The 27,539-nt window shown below is 37.0% G+C and overlaps 1 protein-coding gene across 2 annotated transcripts in view; it reads right to left on the bottom strand.

The window, feature by feature from the left end:
* BMP5 (bone morphogenetic protein 5) overlaps positions 1–20,924 on the bottom strand; it is a 55,797-nt gene extending 34,873 nt beyond the window's left edge. Inside the window, exons 1-2 of one of the 2 annotated variants that reach the window (XM_015620336.1) lie at positions 20,684–20,900; positions 19,699–20,066 (exon numbers count right to left, since the gene is read on the bottom strand). In XM_015620336.1, the coding sequence (XP_015475822.1) occupies positions 19,699–19,948 (250 nt within the window). In that variant the 5' untranslated portion in view covers positions 19,949–20,066; positions 20,684–20,900. Of the gene's footprint in view, positions 1–19,698 lie in introns of both variants that reach the window. The other variant, XM_015620335.2, reaches the window with a different exon arrangement.
* Between the last annotated feature and the right edge of the window lie 6,615 nt (positions 20,925–27,539).

The following is a 27,539-nucleotide window of genomic DNA, read 5'->3' as shown; positions in this document are numbered from 1 at the left end:
CTGTTTCATTAGTGGTTATCTCCACACTGATATGTGCTTCACTTTTCCTGAAGATGTTGGTGCGTGGCTGTGACACATAGGCAAAGTGAAAGCTGCTTTGGCAAATGGGTAACAAACCAAAGATATGCTGAAAGACATGTTATAATAAGCTGATTTTACAACATAGGATCCCAGGATGCCAACTGGATTTACAAAGAGTGAAGCCTCACAAATCAAGTTAATGTCACTTTTTAACTACTAAATATATGTGCCAAGGCAAAATGGAGGGTCTTATAGACCTGTGTAACTGTAAAGGATCATTTACACTAATCTCACTGAATTTCACTGTTTGACTCGAAATTCTTTGTATAAGTACTAAGTAAACCAGTCAGTTTTAATCGCTCCAAGGTGATAAAGTTTACAGTAAGCTGATACACTACAAACGACACTCATTTACATCTTGAATATAATGAAATGATAGTTTATCTACAGTGAACACTTGTGGTTATCTGACCAAAACAGGTCAAAGGTTCCAGGCATTTTCTCCTGAAATTACTCAGTGCTGCCTCTAATGACTGATAATTGAAAGCAGAGACTGGAAATATCAAATGTGGTAGGTGACAGATAAGCAACAGATTAATGCTAGTACTCTGTTACAGGACACTGAAAGGTCAGAGGCCCTAGGAATCAGCTATTGTGCTACTGTGAAAAGACAGACATCAAATAGCTGTTTACCTCATTCTTGCTCTTCTCTCTCTCATTCAAATTCCAGTATCATAGATGAGACTGTTTAGTGACTCACCTTTAATAAATTAAGGCGACAAATGTTTTGTAGGGTGTGTGGAAAGGTGAAAAGTGATTCTAGAGAAGCATACAAAGTTAAAAAAACCCACCAAAATAAAACAGCTATGCTAGGTGTAAACATTTTAATGAAAGGCATCTGAGAGAAGTTAAAGACATTCATCAGAATGTCATTCTCAGTTGAAGAGAGACCAGATTACAGATTCCAAAATATGTATTTTGATATTTTTAAGCTTTGTAACTTTTTTGGCTTGTAAAAAATGAATATCAACTTTAGAAAATCATTTTATCCAGGCAGGCATACTTTTAATTTTTTTACCCTGGAAGTCCTAAAAATATAAAATCTAGTTAATATTGAAGTGGCAGCCATTTCATTCTGGTCATTGGTCATTGAATGAAGTTTGCAGTCTTCTAGAAAAGTTTTAATCAGAATTTTTAAATCCAAGAATGAAGAAAAATAACTTCCCAAAGTGGTGATTAAAAAACCAAAAGGCAGCAGACAATGATTCTACTTCTCTAAGCACTACTGCTTTACTAGTTTATCTGTTTCTTAGAATGGAAAGTTTCCTGATCTGAACTCAGGGAATCTGAGTTAGACATTGAAATTGATCAAAATAGTCACCTGTCCTTAAAGCATTGCTTTGGATACCAGAGATGGCTGCCTGATACAGTCAGTGGAGAGACAATTCTGTTTGTTAAAGGCCAACTGTTTTGTACCAGGCAGTAAACAGAACAAAGGAGTTTATTTACATGTCTCCTTCAGTCCCCTGCAGCTCCAGAAAATCAGACTGAGATAATCCTTGCTCAGTCAAAGAACAGTTCAATCTTTATCAGCTGATTTCAGGGACTGTATCCTAACTGCCAGGATGTCAGTAGCCCAGCAATGGGACATTCTGAGCCATTCCACAGAAGAAATGCAGGGGTTGAGGGCCAAAATGAGAATAAAATAAGTTTTTTTTTCCCACATCTGACTATTGTTTTTATTATTTGACATTAGACATTTACCATTTATATTACCATAATCATTCAGCTTAGTGTTTTAACTACAAAACTTCAGAGTTATGCACCCTATTGCTTGTCTTCCATTTAGGATGAAGTAGTCACCTCAGAAATGTGGTGGGATGGCTTGCACAACTGAAGTCCTGCTAAAGATGGCTATAAACTCTTGAGAAGGGATGGGCAAGGAAGGTGAGGCAGTGAGGTAGCCCTCTATATTAGGGAATGTTTTGATTGCCTAGAACTGAATTATGGTGACAACTGGGTTGTGTGTTTATAGGTTAGAATCAGAGGGAAGGCAAATGGCAGATATCCTGGTAGGAGTCTGTTATTGACCATCCAGCCAGGATGGAGAGGCAAGAGAAATGTTCTACAAGCAGCTGGGAGAAGTCTCCCAATTGCCAGCCCTTGTTCTCGTGGGGGACTTCAGCTTCCCAGATGTCTGCTGGAAATACAACATAGCACAGAATAAACAGTCTAGGAGGTTCCTGGAATTTGTGGAAGTGAACACCCTGACACAGCTGGTGAGAGATTCAGCTAGGGAAGAGGTCCTGCTGGACATGCTGCTAGTGAACAGAGAATGACTGGTGGGTGATGTGATAGTTGCAAGCTTCTTGGGCACAGCAATCACAAAATTATGGAGCTTTAATGGAGTTTTTAATTCTTGAAGAAGTAAGGTCAGCAGGACTGCTCATTTGGACTCCTGAGGGCAGACTTTGGCCTGTCTAACAGGTTGGTTGGCAGAGTCCCTTGGGAGGAAGACCTGAAGGACAAAGGAGTGCAGGAAAGATGGACATCCTTCACAAGAGAAATCTGAAAGACCAGGAGCAGGCTGTCCCCATGTGCCAAAAAAATGGCCAATGGAGAAGAGGAGCAGGCTGCCTGAACAAAGAGCTTTGGCTGGAAATCAGAAAAAAAGGCTGAGTTTATGCGCTTTGGAAGAAGGGGCAGGAAATCAGAAGGACTACAAGGATGTCATGAGGTTATGCAGAGAGAAAATTAGAAGGCCTAAAGCTCAACTATTATGTAATCTGGGCATTGCTTTAAAACACAATAAAAAGATTACTGTAAATACATCAGCAACAAGTGGAGTGCTAAGGAGAATCTCCATTCTATTGGATGTGGGGGAAAACACAGTGACAAAGGATGAGGAAAAGGATGTGGTACTTAATGTCCTCTTTGTCTTTCCCTTTAACAGAGCTGGGACAGTTGTTTTCTGAGTGCCAGCTCCCTGAGGCTGACGACAGCTACAGGGAACAGAATGAAGCCCTCAAAGTGATGGACTTGTCAGTGAATGTTTAATACTTAGAGTCAATGATCTTAAAGGCCTTTCCCAATATAAATGGTTCTATGATTCTGTGATATCCTACATAATAAATGTAGGCAGGGGTTGAAAATAGGAGTCCCCAAAATTACATTCCTCACATACCCTATCTTAGACACAAAAGTCATTGTCAAAAACTTAATTTACATTCAGATCCTCTTCCAACCGGAGCAAAGCTGTTTCCTTTATCACTGGGGATTTTGCTTAATTAGAAAGGGCAAGTCTGGAGCATATTTTTTCATTGCAACAGTTCTGTTTTAAAAATTGATTTATTGCAGTACTTTTTATTTTAGTTTCTCTGCATTTATTATTATTATATTGGTTGCTTTTAAAGTAATTATATATTTACAGATGTGGCTTTGAAATAATGATGTAAATTACTTTCACATGAAATATACTTTCTTTTCAAAACACAAAGAATACAGTTTGATCAGTCATATGCAGAAGCTAGATATACGGCTCTAAACTTAGAGTTATTTCATTAAATTCTTTATTTTCAGGTCAGCTACTGACATCAATGAGCAACATTTTCCTGTTTTGTTTGCCAAAATTAGAGGCAGCTTGAAATTGTTTGGTGAAATACTGTGCAGCTAGTGACAATTTGAATAAATGAAATATTATTTATCAAATCCAAATTTTTAGTGGTAGAAGATCCCTTCTATAATTGAATAGACTTAGTGAACTGTATGAATTGCATAATAATTCAAATCAAAATAAAGTCAATGAAAAAGATCTTCAACAGTGGCAACAGAATCTAGAGCAGGATGGAAAAGAGAAAACAATAAAAAAATCAAACTAACAAAAAACCCCACTGCCTGGATTTTTTTGAAACAAATATTTTACTTACTGGTTTTCTTTCTTTAACCCTAAAAGAAATGCATTTCAATATCCCATACTTTATAAAAAAAGAAAAAAGCTAGAATATATTAATGTATTTTAAGCAAGAACATAGTATTACATCTTTTGAGAGTGCTGTTTATTATTAAAATGTTTATTTCTTCATTTTGTTATTGTAGTCAATAAGATCTCATAGATCCTTGCCAATTAAAAAAACATACATTTCAAAAACTCCAAATAGTGTAAAGACTAAAACATTATTAAGGTGGACTTTCAAATAATGTGATTTCTGCTTTCTGATCCTCTTGAAATGTGCGTGGAACGTTTTCACTTTAGTAAGTGATAGATAGTACCCAAGTAAATAATGGAAGTTATACACCCATGCTAGAATATAAGTGAATATGTAAAAGGATAAGTTTCCTTTTTTTTTTTTTCATGAATTTTAAGAATTAGAATTCAGTTAATAGTTAAAAGCTTTCAGCATTCACCGTGAGAAGGAAAGAGTTCCCAGAAACCGTGTAACCGTGTTGCCTGCCAGCAACTTCTATATGCAGACACCTAAAGAAATGCCTCCATCAAAGAGGCATAACTGGGCTTGGCTTTCTCACACATAATCTTCCAGGTGATCTGGACACTGTGAGATTACCCATGATACCGTCTTGTTACTTAACATCAAAATATGGAGTGAAATAGAAGTTTTAATGAAATTGCTGGTCTTCATTCAATAGCCAATGTTTTGTTAAAAGTTTCATTGCTAAACATGTGTTATTCATTCAATTTATTCTTCTTCCAAGTAAAATGCACTTGCTCAACAAGTCAAAACAAGTGCTGAACTGCAGCTGGTCCAATAATAATTAAATGCTGGAAGGCTTTCAATTGTTGATTCAAAATAAGTGGGAAAGCAACACCCTGCTTTTCTTATGCTGCCTTGAACACGGCCAATACAAGAGAAGTAACCAGACAGAGAGACTGAGCTTTAGAAGCGAACAGAGCTTTCAGAGTCTAAGTTTGGGTATTATCACAATCCTAAAATAAAATAGTTAGCACCGTGATTCCTCAAAATCTTCTTTTTCTGGTGGTTTTATAATGCACTGTATAATGCACTGTATCTTTCAGCCTCACAAATGCAAATCTTTCCCTCCAGTTGCTCAGCTCTAGCAAAAAGCACAACAAAAGATACAACTGCACATATGTGATATTTAATCTTTAATAAGTAAGGACCTGTGGTTTCTTATTGTTTTAGTCCACCCTGTGTCACAAAGGCACTCCAATCACAAACACATACGTTAATCTAAATCTCCTAGATTTCTGATTGCATTCAGTTTCATCAGTGATAAATAAATCTTTACTTGAAAAAATAGAACTCATCAAAGATCTCTCTATTACGTAGTTTTGAACATAGATAAATTAGCTAATCCTTATACCACCAAGTCTCAGGTTGCTAATTTGTTCTGCTGCTTTCAATGATGCCTATTTTGCCTCACCTTTGGCAAAGCCAGTAAATTTTGATACCATCTGTCAATAGACTTCCATTTTTTTCTCACATTTAATTTTGTTTTTCTATAATCACAGATCATCACAAAGAAAACTAACAATTATTGCCAGGTTTCTGACTGTGTGTGAAAGTCAGGATGTCAGATCAACACAACCTCAAGGTTAACAAATGACAGAAAAAAAGATCCCTCTTGGGTTCAGCTGCAACTGAATAGAAACAAAAGTTATACCTCTGGGATCCAATGGTCAGAAAATAGGTGTAAGTTATAACTGTTTTGACACTGTAAAAGTATACAGATGGAACATAACTTCTGAGGAGGGTGAAAGGGCATATATCATCATAGGGCAACTGGCAGGGGAGGAAAAGCTAAACATTAAAGTGCACTCTATCTTCTCACATCTCCTTGGTTTCTGCTCATGTTAACCCTCTGCTCACTTCCAGCCAGAGGTGGCAAGTCACTCTACCATTTACCATTCACATATGTTGTCTAACAAACTCCCTCTATTTTCTGCAGTGGAATTTGTTGGAAATGTTTCCATGAAAGTTGTGTCTGCACACCAAACTGGATATGACTGGATAGGCAATATTTTCTGCTTATTCTGTACTCACATCAGGGTATTTTAATATTATCCATACCCATTAACATTGACCAAACATTCCATAAAAACAGTCCAGCTGTAACAAGGAAGGAAGCCTTCAAGATCATCTCATTTAGAGAGTAGAAGAAGGCTTCTTTACATATAAGAAATTAAAAAAAAATTGCTAGACTATGTTATAGACAGGATATTAAATACAGTTGCAAAAAATAGCTGCTCACAGGCCATGTACTCAATTATTATGTCAGCTTGGCTCAAATAAAATCAGAAGTCCTCTGATTTATACTTCAGTTGCACAAAGGTATATATTGGGATAATTGCTATACTGAGTCACCATCTTAAAATTAAAAATGTAAGGAGACTAAACTTCATCTTTTATAATCTGTTGGCCCTCGTTCTGAAGGTTGGTCCTGCACACTCTTGCTGTTGGCCAGCACCAAGGACCCACCTAGGACAGCCTAAGCAGTGGTGCTGAGGAGCAGAGCAATGGTGCCAGAAGCACAGCGGGGGCAGGCTCTCGCAGACACAGCAGGAGGAAGATGAGGAGGAAGACCAGACAGGAGACTTGCCAGGGGTAGTGAGGAATGACACTTTCAGATGGCAGGTTTCAACAGCCAGTTTGGGATCTGGCTGTGGTTTTAACAGCTTGTTAATACTGATTCAAAACGTACCCTCTCCTCTGCAGCTCTGTCAGTCTAATCTGATCATGATTTATTCTCACAGAGATAATTTCACCCCCATATGGAATAAGTCACCTCAACAAGAAGGAAAAAAAACTTGGGTTTTTTTTTTTCCCTGAAAGAAGTTTAAAACTTACCAAAGTTAATGATCATTTTGACCCTCTTTCTGGGCAGAAACTCACTGACCATTAGTGAACAAAATACCTCTGGGTTGGCCATCCAGCATTACATCTGCACTGCCAAAGGAAAGAAAAAATAACCTTCACAAACAATGTGAAGAGCTCAGATTAGCCCCAAGTAACATGGCAGTAGGTCATGATCCCTCACAGTAGGTTCTTTTGGACAGACTTGGGGAGAGAGACCCAGGAGTCTCAAAGTGACATAATAAGCAAAAAAAAAAATTCCAAATAGAAAGTATGACATTTTGAGCACACAGGGCTGTTCAACCAACCGTTGTCTGGTGCAAGATATCACTCCTCTCAAAAAAACCCAGTGACTGATGCCAATGTATAAGACAAGAGTAAGGTAAACTCTTTAAACAAGCAAACCCTCTTCTTAGTAGTTAGTCTGTCGTGGAGTCACAGAGGCTGCAGTTGGAGAGGACTTGAGGAGGTCATTTGCTCCTGGCTCAGTCACAGCCACCTAGAGCTGGCTGCCCAGGACTGTGGACATGCTTGTGATATTTCTGTATTTTCAGTGTCATTCCACCTGGGGCTGTATTTCCCATATTCCTCACACAGTTACTTACATACACAGTACCTAAGCTGATTGTAGAGGCATCTACAACCACACTGTAGCTGTAACACTTCTCTGGAACAGAAAAGATGGTCTCCTGGAGCTTATACTCTGCTGAGCTGATGTGCCCCAGAAAAAACCTGTGTGTCTTTCTGAGTAGAAGGTAAGAATGAGCAGGGAGTGGGAACATGACCTGCAATAATTTTGGTACAACACCACTAAGAACTTTTTACGAACATTTTGCAGAAGCTGATCAACCTTTGTCTTTGCCCACACTTGTGCTAAACCTGTGTTTCCACTAGGTTTGGAAGTGACAACTGCTCTTTTTTTTGGGGATAGGCTTATACTTTTTATCAAGTAAAACACCCCATTTGTTAATCTGGAAGCATCACAGTCTCTTCTTTTGGAGACGTACTTTCATTGCCATTTTGATGAAAACATGCTCCGTATCTGCAGACAAGGAAAAGCAGCATGATGTAATGGAGTTTGTGGTAAATCTCACCGATATAATGACGTAATGTAAATGATACAGTGATATGTCACTGTAAAAGAAGCTTCATTGCTGTACAGCAGCAGATGGTAATACAAACACAGCATGAACAGGTCATAACTTCTTTGGAAGCTGTGCCCATGGAGACAAGATTTCTGTTCATGAGTGTGCCTGTGTACCAGTTCCAGCTGAGTGATGAACACCTTTTAGACAAGGTCTTCCATGCATGCACATGCTAGTAAGCACATCTTTCGCATTTATAAGGAATACATAAAAATATGGAGGAAGCAGAACACAACTGCAGGACAATCAAAATAGTGGCAATACGCTATTAATCTTTATGACATTACTCTCTTCATCCTGACCCAATGAATTGCAGCATGACCTTGAACTAACTGACCTCAAGATTAGCTCAGTTAGCCGGAGCATGGTGCTAATATGACCAAGGCTGAAGATTCAATCCTCATATGGGCCATTCACTTAAGAGCTGCACTTGATCCTTGTCAGTCCCCTTCAACTCTGAATATCCTGTGATCTGTGCTTTAGAATTTACTCAACAGCATCAAGTGCCTCTGGATTTTGCATTAACATGTACCTTTATTTCTACAGAAAAATATATATGTACACATAGCTTATAAAATTATAAATATATTTAAGATACACTTACTTAAATAAAAAATTTGATATATCTAAAAATGTCCTTGTAAATGTGATCTCATTATTATATACAGCCTCATTAAACATTACTATTAATTCAATTGTTTAAGAAGTGATGAAAAAAATTACCTTTTGAAAGATCATTGTTGATAGATATAGGATATAATATAGAATATAACCAAGGAACTAAAGAAAAAACTTTATTTTGAAGTAATATGTAATTTTAAATTTCTGAAAAATATAATATTATATATTGTCACATTATACTACCTCTCAAAATTCCGATAAATAGACCAGCCCTTTCTGAGTGTCATTATATTTAATTTTATGATTTCAGGTATACTTTCTGTTGCTTAACACCCAAGAGGATTTAAAAATTATGCTCTTTTGAATACGTTACCGACATCCAGCAAATTCTGTGGGTATTTTTAAATCATACAAGCTTGTAATTTAAATCAATACACAAAAAATATTTAACTATGTAAAAGCAATTGTGTCTAGTTGAACCATGGGTGCTACATAAAAGACAGTACAGAGTTTTAACTTTCACGATAATGTACAGTTCACAGTGACAACCATGGGCAGTACTGCATCAGCCAAAGAGCTCACAGCACAGCCCTAAGTAACTTTTCTTTTTTGTCTAGAATTTGACTCATGCTGGATGATAAACCATTGCAATAATGCCATAATGATATGCAGTTAGCCACTACAAACAATTAATTTTTTGTGGTGCTTCATTCTGCAGTAAGTCTATTTATCATTGTTATAATAAAACAAAATTGAAGGTGTATTCTTTTGCCTTGCCTTAAATATTTGGGACTAGATTTTCACCTGGTAGTGATAATTTTATAGCTTCTGTTCCATTTTTCTTCATGTATTTTAGGAAATCAAGTTTACTACAAATATGTGTATATATATCATCTATAGTGAGACGAGAAGTGATATGGTTGATGCCACATGTTTCAAAAGCCATAGACTATATGAAAAGCATTGTAAAATAAAATGCACTTGAAGTTGCTTTCTGAGCCTTTAGAGTAACTATTTTCAAGAACTGCAGCTCTTTCTGGATATTGATTTGTTTTCATTTTTGTTTTTCTGCAGCTGCAGGGGATAATTGCTGCTCTTTAATGAAACCATAGATGTGCTCATAAATCATCAATGCACAGAAAATCTCATACCAAATATTATACAAGTCTCAAAAAACTCTTGGGAACTGGAAATTCTATGGAAGCATAAGAAACTGTGAAATTTTGGAAAACTACAGTGATACCATTTGTGTAAACAGAGGCTGCTGTTTTTTATATCATCAGATGTGAACTTCAGCCTTTGCAGTCCTGTTGATACCTCACTCCTTTCTTGATCTCTTTGGAGAAATACCCAAGTTTTTAGTCAGAGAGGAGAAGCCCTTCTCAGAACAAAAAACAAAACAAAACAAAACAAAACAAAACAAAAAAAGTGATTTTATTCACAGAAGTACCAATGATCCTAAATGGAAAAGGACTGGTTTAAGGATCCAGTTTTGCCACATTGAGTGGGTGAGCCACAGCTCTCATTACCCTCCCTACAAGACTACTCAGCACCTCATACCACTGAATTCTGCTGCCGTTTTAGTCTTCAGGTCTTTGGAGCAGATCCATAAACTCTCCTCCTTATTTCAAAATGTTACAACAGGATGTAATTAAGTACAATTAACAAGGAGGTCAAATGGTCATCTGATAAACACTGGTCCAAACAGGCAGCTTGAAAGGTCAGGGCTGCTAAAGCCACATAGTATTGATGGGAAAGAATATTATGATTTAAGGGGGAAAAAATTCCAGTGACTAAAACTGAAAGAGATTTACATGCTTTCTATATTACATACACAAAGCCATGCACACGGACTAATATACATGCACACATGACCCAGAGAGACACAAACGTAAAACCTGAGAACAAGAGCTAAGCTAGCCAGACTTCCTCTCTTCATTACACCAGAACACAAATATCAGTATTGGTGCTTAAATTCCAGTGCCTCTTTTTAATTTTCATTATTTTGTAAACTGTCTATTACAAGAGCAGTAAACTTGTTTCCCTTAGAGAGGAGCCTCTTTTAGCCCTTTCTAAAATAATATTTGAGATCACCATGATGAAATGCAAGGTGTTGTGAGGCTTTTAGAAGCAAAGTATTTTATGGAGCACACAGCCAGAGTAAAACAAGGCTTCACAAGAAGAAAGCTATACCAGTACTCTGCAACTTCCAAGAATAACAATGCACAGAAGAGAAAATGAACGCAGGCATATTTGCCTGTCCTCATTTTATGGACTGGAAAACAGAGGCACACTGTTTTCTTTCTCTATCTGAGGCTCTTCAAAATTTTCCTATTAGGTTACTCTGACATTTCGCTCTCTGACTTGGCTGGGGGTGGGATTCACTCACTGCAAAACCTTTGCACACATTTAATTTTCATGTATGAGGCAGCAAGGTAACTTGGTCAGGAGCTGCAGATTAACCTTTGGGATCACTAGCGTGTTATGACTTGTAGTTTTTGACAAATATTCCAGCTGAGCTAACCTTGGGAACAACCTTCCCAGAGCTATGTTCCTGCTGGATCTCCACCATCATAAATCACCCCAAAGACTACAGCTGTTATGGGGTTGTACACTGGATTTGGACTTGCTCCCATAGCTATATCATCCACACTGCTGCTCTCCCACTCTTTCAATTTCTCAGATAGTGTTTTTGAAAACTGTACCACCAGAATCCCATGGCTCTATGCACCAGATGCCCACTGCTCCAAAACCAGTCTCTACTCATTCAGTGTCCCTGCTCCTTCTTTTTCTAAGGCCTAGAGCAAAACAGAACACATATTTTTTCCAGATTTTTTTTCTTTGTCAGAACAGAATTAAACACTTCTACATCCAAAAATTACACCATTCACAATTGAAAAAGTCCAATAAAATGAGTTTTTGAAATTGTTTTGCAGTATGTTATGGTTGCATACCCCATGTGCATTTCCCATCCATTTTTAAAATGTAAATATTGAAAATGGATATGCCTAGCTAAATTGCTCTTAATTTACAATAATTACTCTGGAATAGGGGTACAACTTTACCTGATTATATTAATTTAACTTCATTAATTTGACTACAGTCAAATACCTGTTAATTAAAGCAACAATAATTTTATTTAATTGACCCAGTCAACAATGGGATATAATTACAGAATCATCGAAGTTGGAAAAGACCTTAGGTTCTCATAAGGAATAATTTTGTTAAGATAGATAAAGATAAACCTTAAAGAAATTTCAGTTGTTCAAGTTTCTTCCTCATCCTGATTCTCCTTGAAAAAGAGAATTATGTGGAATTTTGCTTCTGTGAAGTCACTGGTTATTAGCTACAGATAGATATCATGAACCAGCACTAGATGTCCTGGTTAGTTTTCTAGCTTCTGACTCATTAATAATTTTTTACTCAGTTTGCCTAGAATTACAGTGGGGAAAAAAGTAGAACCACATTTTGGTGAGATACCACATGTGTCTCATAAACCACATGTGTATTAAGTGGTATAGTAGTGGTTAATAAAGCCAGGTTCTTGATCTATTGCACCAGAATATTTGCTCAAAAAGAGCTGGGAACTAAATACTTAAATTCACTTCTTGGAGCATCTCTCAATGACTCGGAAATTTCTGAGTGGAGACCTGAGCTATAAAATCTTTCCTCTTCTACTTATATTACAGTCATGTTTTGTATAGAAACAAATTCATAATTCAGTACAAAACACAAACCAGCTCTTGCTTGGTGTACCCCACCCACAAACTTAAATAATGTAGTTGTCAGGGTTGACAGGTTCGGCCTGCTGTAGCATGTCTGTGTTTTATAGGAAATTTTAACCAGGGGTGTTATTTTAAGAGATGAGCAAATGGGGAAACCCCATGGCCTAGCCAATAAATATGAACTTTAGGTGCAATGGAGCACTCATAAATATGACTCAGAACAAGGGGATTCATTGTTTCTCCTGACCCCTCTTAGCTGCTCCTCTGATCTCAACCTCTGTGTGCGTCATGGCAGCCCTCATCCTTTAACCTGCGGTTTTTAAAAGCAGCTTCTAAGTTATTTATGGCAGCAAATGTTAGTAGCCCGTCTGTGTACTCCCGGCACACACATACCGAAGGGTGGGGGCAGCTGCGTTTTGTTTTGCAAGGATGAAAAGTTTTGCCCGGGAAGCCAAGTGCCTGGGGAGGAGGCTGAGGTAGAGGCTCTGCCACAAGGGGCTCAGAAGAAAAGTGCTCCCTTTGCCTTCGAGGCTTACGCAGAGAAGAAACCCATACCTGTGCTAATTTTGGCTGTCATTTGTACGTTATCTATCTTTATCATGCTCCTTGTTCTTTCTCCATCTGATTCACCTTCTCCCTACCACTACAATCTCCCACTTTTGTAGTTCTATTGGCCTGGGAAGTGCTCTCAGTGCTGCAACATCATGCTCCATGTGAGGCACAGGGGAGTAGGGATTAACCTTCCAGCAATTTCTGCAGAGGCAGTTTCTCTGTTGTGAACCTTTCCCATGCCCAGCAGGTCTGTATCCAGCCCTGCACATTGGCTGTTGCCTACTGAGAAGAGGGATGCCCTCCTTCTAAAGCCCAGCCTGTGCTTTGCTGTTTTTCTGTCATGCCTGCTCTCATTCCTACCCTCTCCATCTCCCACACTGTCGCCTGGTCTCACCACTTCTCAGACTTTAATCCTTTCTACAGCCAAATGCCACTGACATAAAACTAAAGTTCAGTGACCCTGCCTAGGCAGCAGGGGTTAGAGACAAGGGAAAGGACAAGAAGGAGAGGATAGGGAAAAGTGTGGGAAATAATTATAAAGTCTGGTAGCAGCCAGAGCTCTCCTGAAGCCCTGGGGAGCCTTTCTTTAGCTGGAGGCTGCAATTGGCACTTCATAAACTGTTCATTCTCAGCTATGTGGAAACACCAGATGACACCTAGAATGATCAGACTGCAATCAATCAATTTTTTTCCAAATTCCATTAGTTTGTGGGCCTATGAAAGCAAGCTGAAAAGAGCTGCCATGGCTAAAAAGAAAAGAGAAGGAAACTGTTCCTGTCATAATTACCCCCATAGCTCAAGCAGTAAGTAGGCAGGTAGCCACAGTAAAATTCCTTGTATAATTTAACATTCAGAGAAAATAATAACAGAAGCAATAAGTGTGGGAGAGGACATAGATTCCAAAGTTGTCCAGGTATCTAAGAAAACAACCCAGAACTTCAGGAGAGAACCAAAAGGCTCTCCATCTAATCCATGGTAGAATTCCGCCCCTAATACTCTCCATGCAGTCTCTCCACAAGCCTGCCTCCTTCTCTTTCATGGTTAGCCAGAGCCACTGCCAGATTGTGTTTTCCTGGGAAAATATGCACTGTACAATACATACAATCCCCAAAACCCCACCCAAAGTCTGTGTTTAGTCTGGAAAGGAACACTTTCTAAAGAAGAAGCGGAACTGGGTCAGCCGTTCTTCCCAATGGGAAAAATATTAATAATAATAATATATATTTTTATATATCCATACATATATATAGCTTTTCACCATGCACGTCTAACCATCTGCTAAATCAGTTTCTCTTCAGTTATCTGCAATTTCTTTCAAACCTGTCGGCAAGGAGAGTCAGACAGTTTTATACCCCAGTTAATGGAGAGCTTGACATTTTTTTGGCTGCGTAGATACAATAATTTACTTGGATTTAAAGTGTTAACTTTGGCAAAAAAATTAATTGACAGTTATAAAAACATTATTTTGTTAGATGATATTTATGGATCACACAAACCTGTTTTGAGGCAGAGCTATATAGTTCTTAAGATTCATGTAACTTGAGAGATTTCAAAGGAAATATAAAATATTTCAATGAAAACCAACAAATAGAGTGTAATTCAAAAAAGGGATATGGAGAATATTTCTTGCTAAAAACTAAAAGCAATCTCTAAAAACCTGCTCTGTCATTGCACAAAAATTGGTTAAAACTAATGATTTGTAAGTATTGGATGAGGATTTTTAGATCATGTCATCCTCTGAGTAAATTCCTTTTGTTCTAGGAACAAATAAAAATATTTTTCAAAGAGTTGTCTTAATATTTAATTTGTTCATAGAAAATTATTTCATAATTCATGGTTATTTCTAATGCCTAACTGTACTAGGTCACAAGAAATTTATTCCACTCACTGACTGGGTGACAAAACTTTAATAAAGGGGAAAAAAAATGTCTCAGGATTTCCAGATGCCAAGTGATGTCTACTTCGCATGAAAATTAACCTGCTTGCACTAAATGTTATGTAAAAGAGTAAAAAATATCATCTTATTGACTTGGGGTTGCCATTGAATAAAAGCTTCGCAAACGTTTTCTCATTTTTTCTCAGTATTGATCCAATTCCACAATTAAAGACATGGGGTCTATTTGTCATTTACCAAATTTTATCTGTGCAATAGCACGTTCAAGGCAAGATAATAGCGCTCTTTCCATCTCTTCAGCGAAGGCTGTGTCAATATTTTCATTTTAAGCCTGCGTTTATATACTAAAACTGTACCACAGCCAAAGAAATTCACGTACGGTTAAAAATAAGACAGCAACATCTGAAATCCTGTGGAAAAGAAAGAAAGTGTGCTCATTCCTAAGCTTTAGGAGAGAAGTTAATGATCCTGAGACCTTTTTGCGTGTATCCTTCAAACCCCTTCCTCAGCTCCTGGCATTTTATAGCTTAGCACTCCATATTCCTCGCTGATGATATGTTAGCTGTGAGTGGAAGGTTGTAGAAACTGAATTAGTTTAATTTAAGAAACGAGCTACTATGTATGCTCAGGGTCTGATTGCAGTAAGGAATCCTTTCTTTTTCGTGTGTAACAAAAATATATTTGTACAGGTATTTGGTGTGGATTGATGTACTATTGGTTTCTCAAAGTAGCTGTAAAATTTGTTCTATGCCATGCTAGCATTTGCCAATGAACACAATGGGCTATAAATCTTTTGAATTTATGTATTTGTTTAATCATTCAGCTTTTAAAGAAGAATATAATCTGCAAAACAGTGTTCAAAGTTGGGACAGAGAAGCTGGAGAAATATGAATAGTCCTCTGTGCCTCAGACAAAATTTCCATTGATTTCAGTGTCTGGTTTAAGAACTGAACACAGCATGTGCGGTTTCAAAATTATTCTAAGATTGTGGAATCATTCACATTGTCTGTGAAGAAGGAAAAATGTATTTTTTGGAGTGAACTGGTTACTTAAAAAGTCTGAGTAATTATTGTATCCTTCTTAGCATGTGTATGGTCACAAATTTTATTGTAATGTTCACATTCAAATTAAAGAAATTAATTTTAAATGCTAAAAAATAAAACATAACAGAAAACCACAAAAGCATATATATATATATATATATATATATATATATATATATCTCCCATTTTATGGAATGTTCATATCAATTAACAGGAAGATACAAGAGAGCAAACAGACTTGCTTAGCAAATGAAACAATCTGTTAGGAGAAAAATTAACAGATGTGTTGTAAAAAAAATGAAAATAGAGACCATTTGAATGGCATGAGCAGGAATGCCTAAGTATAGTGGATTTAATGATCACTTTGATGATAATGGAAAAATCACTATTAGAAATGCTTAAATGTAGCTTCCAAAAGTGCTGTTGTTTTACCATGCCTCATCCATGTAGATCTATTTTGTTCAAACCCCTTCTTTTTGTAAGAGGTGAAGAGTGGGAACACTAGCATTTATCTTAAAAAAGTCCTTCCCTAACTAAATTTTGAGTGAGCAAAAAGTGACTTCACCTGCATAAGTATTATTTGCCTGTTCTCTGGGGAACAGGGTATCCTATATATGTCATTTTGGGATACCAGCCAAAAAGAAGATGCCAGAACTCAAAAGAGTCAGGGCTTTGCAATAGTATAATAAAATATTATAATAGGATAAAAAACATCCAGTCAGGAAAACAAAATTCTGAATTTGAAGGTGATATAATCAGATCTTTGAAAACCCCAGCGTGTTTAGTGGAGGAATTATTCTTTGACTGCTGGACCAAACCCAGTTAACTCCTCTGTTACACTCATCAATATTTATGGAGAGTTGCCAACGCATACAGTCTTACACAAAACACAGGACAAGACATAGCCTCTGTCTACTTGTATCTTTCAAGAAAGAAAGAGATGGAAATTCTGATATAAATTCCAATAGAAAGAGCAGGTGTTTATAATTTTAAGTTCAGGAGAAATAAATGCATTCTTATTTTTGTCCCTGGTTAGCTGACAGAATCATGACTGCAGTTCCCTTGATAATTATTTTCTGAATTTGTATTTGAAAGTAAGGTATTTGCAGCTCCAACAGGTTGGGGTTTTAATCAAAGTTAGCATATAAATTAAAAATTTTATTCTTTAGTATAAAATTGTTTTCTTTTGTCTATTTTTTCTTTACTTTTCAATCTTATTCAGTCTTTTTAATTCTTATGCTTAATAATTTGTATCCAACATCTTAGCTACAGATTTCTTGTTTCAATATATATGACTTAAATTGTTGTAACTGGTACAACTATATACAAAAGTTTCAATTTAAAATATCAGGATGATTAATAGAGTTTTATAATTACACATTATGTAATTAATGGTGTGCAAGTATGAACATGGTGAATACTATTTTCAGAGGAGATTTATTTAATGCAAGTTGACTGGGGCTTCAATTCTAAATCCATTTGAGTTATTACTGTGCTGCATCAGCATTTATTGATTTTAAGGTACAGCATTAGCATTCACTTATCACTGCATATTTTTCCCCATTCTCCATTATAAGAGCTTGCCCTCATCTGTCACAATCTCATACTGCATAAATCATATAAAATGGTTACTTGTTTCCATGATTTATTTCATTTTTATGCTAATTATACCGAAACATAGGATTGTTTAATAAAAATGTTGAAGCTAATCTATATTGGTCATCAATATTTTTTACACATTTTACACTGTGGAATGTGTGATATACCACAGTATCCAACTTGTATGGAAGGGTATTTAAAGTGAATTAGGATTTAAACTAACTTAGAGCTGAGATGCATTTTAATTTTACAGATGCCAAATTAAACCTGATATTTACACAGTATTTTGTTATAAGTTAATGGTATCTATTAATATTAATCACTAGAAAAATAAGGCATCTCAGCCCCAGTTTTCATAGTTTTGAAACATAAGATAAGCTTTAGCTTCTCAGAATTACTTTCTTAAGGCAACGCTGGCATCCCAACAAAATAAGACAAAGATTAGAAAATTCCTACCCAAGGTAAGACACTCGGGAAACTTGAGTTCTTCCAGAGAAGGTTTTTGTCTGGGAAAGCACAGTAGGATCAGCCTAGGACATATCTGACACTGAAACTTCAAAGACTTCTACTCATTCACTGCAAGAAGTCCTATTGTAATCAAAGACATTTCTGAAATCAAAGGCTAGGTCCCGTGTAAATAGTCCTCAGAGACGCTGATGGAATGGTCCCTGTTACATTTACAGAGGGAACTTCTCAGGACACACAAGGAAAATTTTTGCAGGATCGGTGCCTTGCTAATGCTGAGGATAAAAGCATTTCTGATTTTTCCATATAACTTTGCTATTTTGAATGCAGCTGACTCCAGATACTCTGCGTAAATTGAGGCATGCAATGCTAATTTAAAAGTAATACATGAGCAACATATAACTGCTTTTTAATGATAAGGAGCACATATTCAGAAAACAGATTCCATTTCTTTCCTAACCTGCTATTTCCGGAGCAAAAACAACAAGCAAATGTATTTAGAGGTGTGGACATCTGTTACTCTTAAAGAAAAAGATCTCAGACTTGAACACCTCCTTGTCAGTCAAATAATTCATGAAATGTGACTTTATTATTATGGCAAATAAACTCTAGAGTGTTACCTTACTAGAATTTTAGTATTTGGAGTATTAATATTTACTAAAAATCTGATAGACATAAAAAATACAGAATGTGTGTGATAAAATGAAGGTATTTAGGAACCTGTGCCACTGTTAAAAAGTTTCTACAGGGAGTATTATCCTGGAAAACAAGAGTTCATCAGAATTTGTACCAGTTTATTGTGAAACTTCAAGTTTGCAATTAAATCTCTTGTTCTTTGGGTCCAATGAGAAGTAGCATTTTTAGCCAAATTTATGAGTCCTGGACATTAGAAAAACTTGCAAAAATAATAAATGAATTTCATTAATTATTTGCAGCTCTCTAGATAAGATTTAAGTTGTGTTTTATTAAAGAAATCTGTAACTGCTTTTTTTTCCTACAATGTTAACTGGCAAGCATGTTTATTACACTCAGAAGCCAATATAATTTAGTTTTATCAGGTTTTGTATCTGAATTTATATAATTTTCAAAAGCATTCTTTGCTTGCATGTTTCTAGTGTTTAATACTCTACTTGTCATTTAATTTATTTATGACAGAGAAAATAAGGACCATTGTAGATTCTGAGCACCACAGCAGTATAATAAAACACAGTCTGTTGTTATTAAATAGAAATAACAAAGGAACAGCAACAGATTATTTAAAATCCAGCCATCCAACTGAAAAGATAATAAAACTCTGACTCTTAACAACAGAAAAAAAACCCCACTAAATAACCTAAGAAATTTTTTTTTAATGGTTTAACTTTTCCCTTTGCATACCTTTCCAGACTTCAAAATATTAACAACTGATGTTTGCTCATGTGCAAGCTTTAAGGAAAACACTGAGGGAAATAACTGAGCAATAGGCATAAGTGTTTGATTTTTAGAGATTTAAAAAAAAAAAGGAGTTAGTTGGCCTAAGGCTAGAATTTTCATTACATCAATGAAAGAAAGAAAACAGAAGCCAGCAGAGGGAAGTTATAGAAACTGACTTTATATAAACAGTAAGAAAAATCTTTTTCCATGGCCACCTACAATGTAGCTACTTTACCATCCGTATGATTTTTCTTTTACCAGTGGCACAGCAGCCCGGGCCCAATCCTGCTGTTTCAGAACAGGTTACAGCTCGGCCGAGAGGTTTGCCCTTCGCAAGATCAGGCTAACAGTTTGTCAGAGAAAGCAAAAGCAAAAAATATTTCCACGTACCTAAATTGACAAAGCTCATGACCATGTCAGCATCATTCAGAAAGTTGGTGTCGTGCAGGCTGGCTAAAGGAGGATTCTGTGTGGTCAGGGGGGTCATGCGAGATAATTGTATTCTCCGTGAATATCCATTTGGAGAGGCAGGGTATCCTTTTCGTATCCCTCTGCTCTCCCCTGCCATTGATCCCTTTAGTGAATACTCCAGCTCCTCAGAATCCTCTTCATTTGTCATGGCATTATACAGGTCCAGCATGAAGAGGGGTGCAGAAGAAGCCTGCTTTCCTGGTGAAAATGGTCTGGGTCTGTGAGGTAAACCCAGGATAGAGAGAATCTCTCTCTGAATCTCCCTTCTCTCATGGTTCCGCAGCCTCCTGTAAATAAAACTTGAATGGACATGATTGTCTCCTAAACCTCCCTGTGCGTGACCCACCAGAACCCAGCAATTCCAGAGCAAGCCCACGAAAGCTTTGAGCGCAGTTAGGTTCATCTTTGAAAAGAAAAAGAACAAGTAAAAAAAAAAAAAAAAGCCAACAACTTTTCTCCTACTTGTTCTGAGTTCCTATGAGGTCTGCTTTCCCAGTAGTTGAAAAACAAAATTTACCTATTCTTCATGTCAATGTCATCTCTAAACGTAACATCGTAACATCTTTGGTGATTCCTCTCCCCCCACCCTGTTTAAATATTATGGAATGTGTCAGGTTGCAGTTATTTCTAAGAAAGCTGAAATTCAGACTTCCAATTTTCCACTGTTGTTATCGTTTTTTCTGCATTTATGGAGCAGAAGACCAGTATTTTGTCAGCTGACCTAGGCATTCCTATATAAACCTTAGATAACCAGGTCTTTGGTGGGGAGCTGTGTTAGCAAGAGATGTTCTTCTGACACATTGTAGTTCCCAGAGTTATCTTCCCTCGTTATTCTGAGTTCTTCGTACACCTTGCGCTCTTCCCAAGATAAAATCCTGAGTCACAGATTTGTCTTGATCTGTACCTTGGTGGTGTAACACATATTTGTCCAGCAGCCTGGAGATAACTTTAACATCTTTTGAATCGCTTGAGTGTAAAGTAATTCTAAAGCATGTACTAATCAAATTAATGTGTTGCCATGAATTTACTTGCAAAAAATAACCTTCTGTAAATCCATTCAACCCTTTTCAGCTTCTGAACTGTTATTTCCAACTGTAGCAGGCACAAATATAACAGCTCTCTTCAAGAGAGATCTAAAGACTAATGTAAGCACAACCCTGCTGGGAAAGAAGAGGCTTCTCATTGTAATTTGAAACGGGTATAGCAAAAAAGTCCTTAACCCTTCTCTTGCCAGACAGAGCTTTAAACCTCTCCCCCTGTCTCTCCAGTTTACAGTAATATACCTAATTTTGGCTATTGGCTGTTTTTTCGGTAACAGCTCGCACAATCAATTTTAACTTTAACAATTTGAGGATATATAGATGGTGTAATACAGAAGTTCTTGTGAGTCTCCCTAAGAGTCTGTTTTAGTAAACCTGAGTAGGAAACTCTCATAACAGACTAAAATAGCATCTCACTAATTCAAGAAAAGTTTATGTTTTTGGCAAATTTAGCAAACATAGGTGGCCTTTTTAATAAACTCAGTAGAAAATTTTGTCAGTGAGGCTTGATTCACTCTTTTCTAAAAATGCTGGGAACGCAATCTGAATGAAAACAAATTTAATCAGCGAGCAAGATTTGAAATTGTGCACAGCCAATGCTGTAATTATGGTTATAGTCACAACTTTCATAAACTGTAATTTGCAATGATAATTTATTCAAAGTACATTTTTACTCATAAATTGCTATACTGCTTTTCCCAGTAAATATGAAAAGCTAAGATTTAATCCCACAGCCTGTTATTAACTGAAGAAGGAAGCATTTTAACTGAAGAAATAAGAATATTAAATAGATTTTAAAGCTGCTGCCCATAAAGTTAAGATTCAGTGTAGAATTTTTTGACAGCCAGTAACTGGTGTTTTCCTCTCACTAAAACAAAGTCACCGTGTTTAGTTAAATTTCATACTGCTCAGGTTATTGGTGGTCATTTTCCATGCTGCTAAAATTTGCCTGTAGCCTTGAGGAGACTTTACTTTGATGAAGGGCAGAAAAAAGGGACAAAAAATTTTTTTGTCAACATGAATTTAAGGGAAAAAAACTAGGTATATAAAATCCATCCCTTTGGGTTTTCCTTTACATTACACCTACTCAGCAAATCACACACTAAAGTTAAGTAAACTTGGGAGTGTGACAACAAGTATAGTCACACCCTAAGAAGCCAGGAACAATTTATCTAGTATATTAAGCACAAACAAGTTTTACAGAGTAGTCCAGCCATCACCTAAATACAGCGGATTCTGTCTCATAAATCAGTACATGTAATGAACAATGCTTCTCCCAAGAAAGGATTTATCTCATGCTAGACCTGCTGAATTGGCACTAAAATTAGGAAGATATTTAGCAAAAGTCTTGTTCCTGTTAGCAGAAAAGCAGTCACAATCAGAATACTTTTTCTTTCCTCGCTAAGGTGTTCCTTCAAAATTTATTTGTTAAAAGAAAAGTATTATTTCCTGTTTTTTTTTTCTTTTCACTTGTTCTATTTAGTCAGTTGCAATGATACATGAGACTTTACCATATATATGTCTCTTCTGAATTTGGCCATCACATATGCTACAACAAGATTTCTTCCTCTTTTCCAGTAATATATTTCCTTTTTTCCCTAAGCATTCATAAAAGCCAGTGGATTGATTGCTCAGAGGATTTAAGTTCTCAGTCCATCAGTATGTCCAGCAATAGAAATTTCCTATATTATGTCACTAGTGTCGGAAGTTCCACATTAGTTAATTTTTTTTTTCATTAAAAAAGCCAAAAATACCTTTAAATTCAAGGATATTTTTATGTAGCAAATATCTTTCTAGACAGAAACTAAATAAGAACACATCTTTCCAGACAGAAACTAAATAAGAAGACATCTAGTCATCATATATTTGATGAAAAGAGCTCCTGTTATTTTTTGATATATCCACAACCAAATAAGTAACATAAATACAAAGCATTTATTTTACAATAAAGCATTTGCACTTGCAATTTTGCACTACACCGAGATACCAGATGTCCCAGACTAGAACACAAAAAATAATTTTAAAAAGTTTTTATTGATATAAAAACAATGTCCTTTTGCATAAACCTATATATTCCATAAACACTCATTCTTAGCATGGGTTATTTCATACAGGGCAGACACAGCTCTAAAACTGAAAGTCTTTTCTAGCGAAGTGAAAGGTGTCTGTTGTGGCTGATAGATCCCGTTTTGCATTTCCAACATAAAACAATGAACTTCTAAAGAAAAAGTACACGTACAGTTTCAGCATGTCACGATATACACAGACTTCTCTCTTCCCCAGATGCTGAACCTGGTAGCAACATAAGAAACCACCTGAACCGCCCTTACCCATCCCTTTAAAAATAAAAGGAAGACTGAAATGTCTGCAGAAGTGAGCTCCCCTTAGGGACAGAAATCTGCCAGAGGAGCACACAACCAGTGGTGCACCTGGAGAGCAGGGACTCAGAGGCAGGAAAGCAGCAGAGCACCGTGCAGGCACCCTGGCAGTACAAGATAGGAAGCAGCTGCATGAATTTCTTAAACAATGTGGCATGTATGCACATGATGAGTGAATTCAGAGCTCATTACGTTTGTACTAATCTAAACAACACTAGAGAAAATATCATAAGGGAAGTAATGAAACCTGGGATTCCAGATCTTGCCAATCTTGCATTCCAATGGATCACCATTCACTATAATGGTGAAAAAAATATAGCTACCCAGCAGACCACTGTAATCATTGAAGGTAGAAGTGTTTTTGTGGGCAATGCCCGCTATTCAAAAATATACAAAAATCAGTGGATGGCTACTCAGTGCAGAATCCCTTTGGTTCTCAATGTCGCATCAACAGAGGGTGATTCCCCAGAGCAGTGGTTCTCTGCAACTGTTTGGCATATTAGGCTAAAATGCAGACTCTCTTCAGGACATTTACATCTCAAACCTATGCATGCACATGGAATGATTCTGATGGCCCTTTCCCTCCTTAACGATCAGCTAAATTTGACATTCAGATCAATATTATGCATAAACAGATGATCCAGCATTAAAAATATTTAAATCTGTTTTCGTTACATCCCTGAAAAAAAGTACACAAAAGGTACATGGAGAAAGACTCCTATTAAAATGTTTCATAAGAGCTGGAGAATAATTATTTACTAAAGCTACAGATTCCCCAGCAAAAATAAAGCAAGTAGTCTGGACATCCCGAGGGAGAAATGTGACACTGACACCATAATTTGGCAAACCTGTTACACTACCTGTATCCAAGTCAGATTTACAGTGGTATGGACTGCATAAGGTGTACATTTGAGACTTGGACGTAAGTATGCAAAAGTCCAAATGTTCTAAATGTCCAATCAAAAAACTTGTTTGATAGCTTTCACTCAGTTTTTTATTTTAAGTTGGATATTGTACGACAGATGTATTCTTAAGCTGCTAATATTAAGAATGATGCAGAAATATGATTTTCTGCATCATTGAAAGATGCCTTCTAATGCAAGAATAATTCTATTTGTATGGGCACAGTGTGAAAACTGGTAAAATTAACTGCAGAAATTTGCAGCTGAGACATGAATTAAGTATGATGTTTGTAAACCCCTTTTATTCAGGGGGTTTACAAACAGGGCTATATTATTCAGGGCTATATTATTATTTATTTATAGAGAGAGTACTTCCATTTTATGCTACAGCAAAAGGAATCCATTGCAAAAATAACACTTACTGTGTGGAAGTAAGTTACAGTGTTATTTATTCAGTTACCAACCAGTTTCCTGTCGCATTAAGAGTTTTTCATCCAGGTATTCAAAAGCACAGGCAAGATCACAAATCAGAGGAGACAAGGCATCAAGCATTTTATGGATGGCATTTAATAGAACACTTTGTTTAAAAATTACAGAAAGGATTCCAGCTTTAAGTACAATAATTTATGAAGTTTGTTTTATTCACAGTACATACAAAATGTTGTAAAACTATCAGCACAGAATACTCTGCAGCATTAAAATTATACTTTTCTTTAGCATTAAGAAAATTGAGAAAAATAATTTTGCAATCTGCCTGGGGACTTTTTTGAAACTTATTGTATTCAAGGACTTGTTTCATACATACACTTCAGAAATGAGAACAACAAAATATACAATTAATAATATGATTCAACATCACAGTGCTATCATTTGCATAATTTAAAAACCCAAAGATCTCCCAGAAATCCCCTTTGGTTTACAGTAAGCCCCTAATTGTCTTAAAGGAAAAAAAAAAAAATGAAATGAACTGCACTGAAGCAAATACAAAACACTTGGACAAGAGCAACATTTGTAAGTAGTAAAGTACTTTTAAAGAAGATTATTCTTGGCTCAGCTTGTAGAAGGGTTTTATTGTGCCCCAGCTGCAGACTGGTACCTGCTGGTCTCCTTGTGCTGTAGCTGCAGCACGGCCAGAAGTATCTTGTGCTGTTCCCAGGCTGGTTGAAGTGCTTTTCCAGGCAACTTCTTCTGCTTCTTGATGGAGTTATTTTTATTTTCAACTACAGATTCATTCAGAAATTAATTTCTAAACAGATGCCTTCTAGGTAGCTGCACTGCACTATTGTTCATATCGTGAAATACTCTCCCTATCTAAATATAGGAATTATTTCTTCCCCTGAGCATTTTGCTACTCTGTTCCATAGCCATGGCTTTAGCACCTCTACTGGCAGTGGGATAGTGCAGCAGTCTCTTAATCTCTCTTTAAATTAGTTTGGGGGGGTTTTATACCACTTTCCTGTGCTTCATTTTATACACACACTCCCTCTCTTCCCAATACTTTCTCCTATTACATTTCTCTGCATTTAGTCTGCCACTTGAATGCGCTGCCTCTGATCCCACGTGGACTTTCTTTTCAGCTTTTTGAACTTTAAATCTTTTTTCCCCACCATCTCCATTTTCACATTTCTTCATTCCCTCCCCACATATCTGTAGACAGATGTTATTTTCTTCTTTTAAAATTACTTCCTTTGTTTAGCAAAGTTTCCCCTTTTGTAAGAGATCAGCTGGCCTCTCAGGCAATAAAAAAGGAGCTGCTGCTCCAGTACTTTCAATTGAAAGTGATCACTACCATGAATCACACAGTCCTTGAGAGACTAGTAATCGCCTGCTGTTGGAGGAGGATTGTGAAAGAAAAAGATGTGCATGGTACAACTGCTTGACTATGTGGACCTTAAAATTTTTGTTATGTGCTAACTGACCTTTCTACATAGAATCATAGAATAATTTAGGTTGGAAAAGATGTCTAAGATTATCAAGTCCAACCATTAACCTAGCACTGCCAAATCCACCACTCAACTATTTCCCAAAGTGACACATCTGTGTCTTTTAAATACCTCCAGGGATGGTGTCTCATCCATTTCCCTGGGACAGCCTGCTTTACTGATTGACAGTCCATTCTGTGAAGAAATTTTTCATCTAAACTTCCCCTGGTGCCACTTGAGGTCACTTCCCTTTGTCTTGTAACTTTTTACTTGGGAGAAGAGAGAGACGCCACCCTTTCCTAATCCCTCCTTTTGGATAGTCAAAGATAGTGATAAGGTGTCCCCTGAGGCTCATCTTCTCCAGTCTAAACAACCCCAGCTTCCTCAGATGCTCCTCATGGGACTTGTGCTCCAGGTCTTTGACCAGCTTCATTGCCCTTCTCTGGACTTGCTCCAGTCTGGCCCCGAACTGGACACAGCACTCCAGGTGTGGCCTCAGCAGTGCCCAGTACAGGGGGACAATCCCTGCCCTGCTCCTGCTGGCCACACTGCTGCTGACACAGGCCAGGATGCCACTGCCTTCCTGGCCACCTGGGCAAATGTAAACCAGCATCCCTAGGTTTTCTGCTGGGCAGATTTCCAGCCCCTCAGCCCGTAGCCTGTAGTTCTGTGCAGGGTTGTTGTGACCCAGATGTAGGACTCGACACTTGGCCATGTTGAACCTCATAAAATCGTCTTTGATCCATGCATCCAGGCTGTCCAAAAACCCTTTCTTACCATCCACCACACCTTCCCAACTTGGTGTCATCCACAAACTGACTGAGGTGTACTTGAATCACTGGTCCAGATCCTGGTCAGGGCTGGTCCAAATCCCTGATCCCTGGGGAACACCACTAGTGACCAGTTACCAAGTGGCACCATTCAGCACCAGTCTATGGGTCCAGCTATCCAATTTTTAATCCAGAAAAAAAATGCAACTGCTCAAGCTCTGGGTCTATTTAATAAGCCAACATGCTATAGCACTGTGGTGGCAATGGTAAAACACAAATCAAGAAAAGTTCTTAAAATAAAATACTGTTTTCCTGACTTTCTCTCATTCGACCATTCTCTCCTCTAGCATGTAATGCCTCGATCTTGCAAAATTATTACAATTGGCCACAGCTGATGAAATTTATTTAATTAACAATGGGTAACCATTGCCAATATTTAGTACAGCAGTCAATTCAAACCAGAATTTGTTAAGCTGGAAAAGCAAAGGAATAAAGTGAAAAATCATTTTATGCTGTGGGTCTAGAAAATCCATTTGTTTCTCTCAGATATTTGTTACTGTAGTTGAGAAAAATTGAAATACTGGAGAAAGTGTATACCTAAAATAAGCAATAAAATTTGCTTCAAAATCTTTTCATTGAAGTTGAAAGTAGTTGTAGCTACTAAACTTCTCTTTATGCAGCCAGAGGTCTGAAAATATGACCTGCACGATGCTAAGCAGAGTAATCCAAGTCTCTTGTAAAGTATGCT

Source organism: Parus major, chromosome 3 (genome assembly GCF_001522545.3).
Source record: "Parus major isolate Abel chromosome 3, Parus_major1.1, whole genome shotgun sequence".
NCBI lineage: Eukaryota > Metazoa > Chordata > Aves > Passeriformes > Paridae > Parus > Parus major.
The sequence above is the reverse complement of the archived record's forward strand: the minus strand, read 5'-3'. Positions and strand labels throughout refer to the sequence as shown.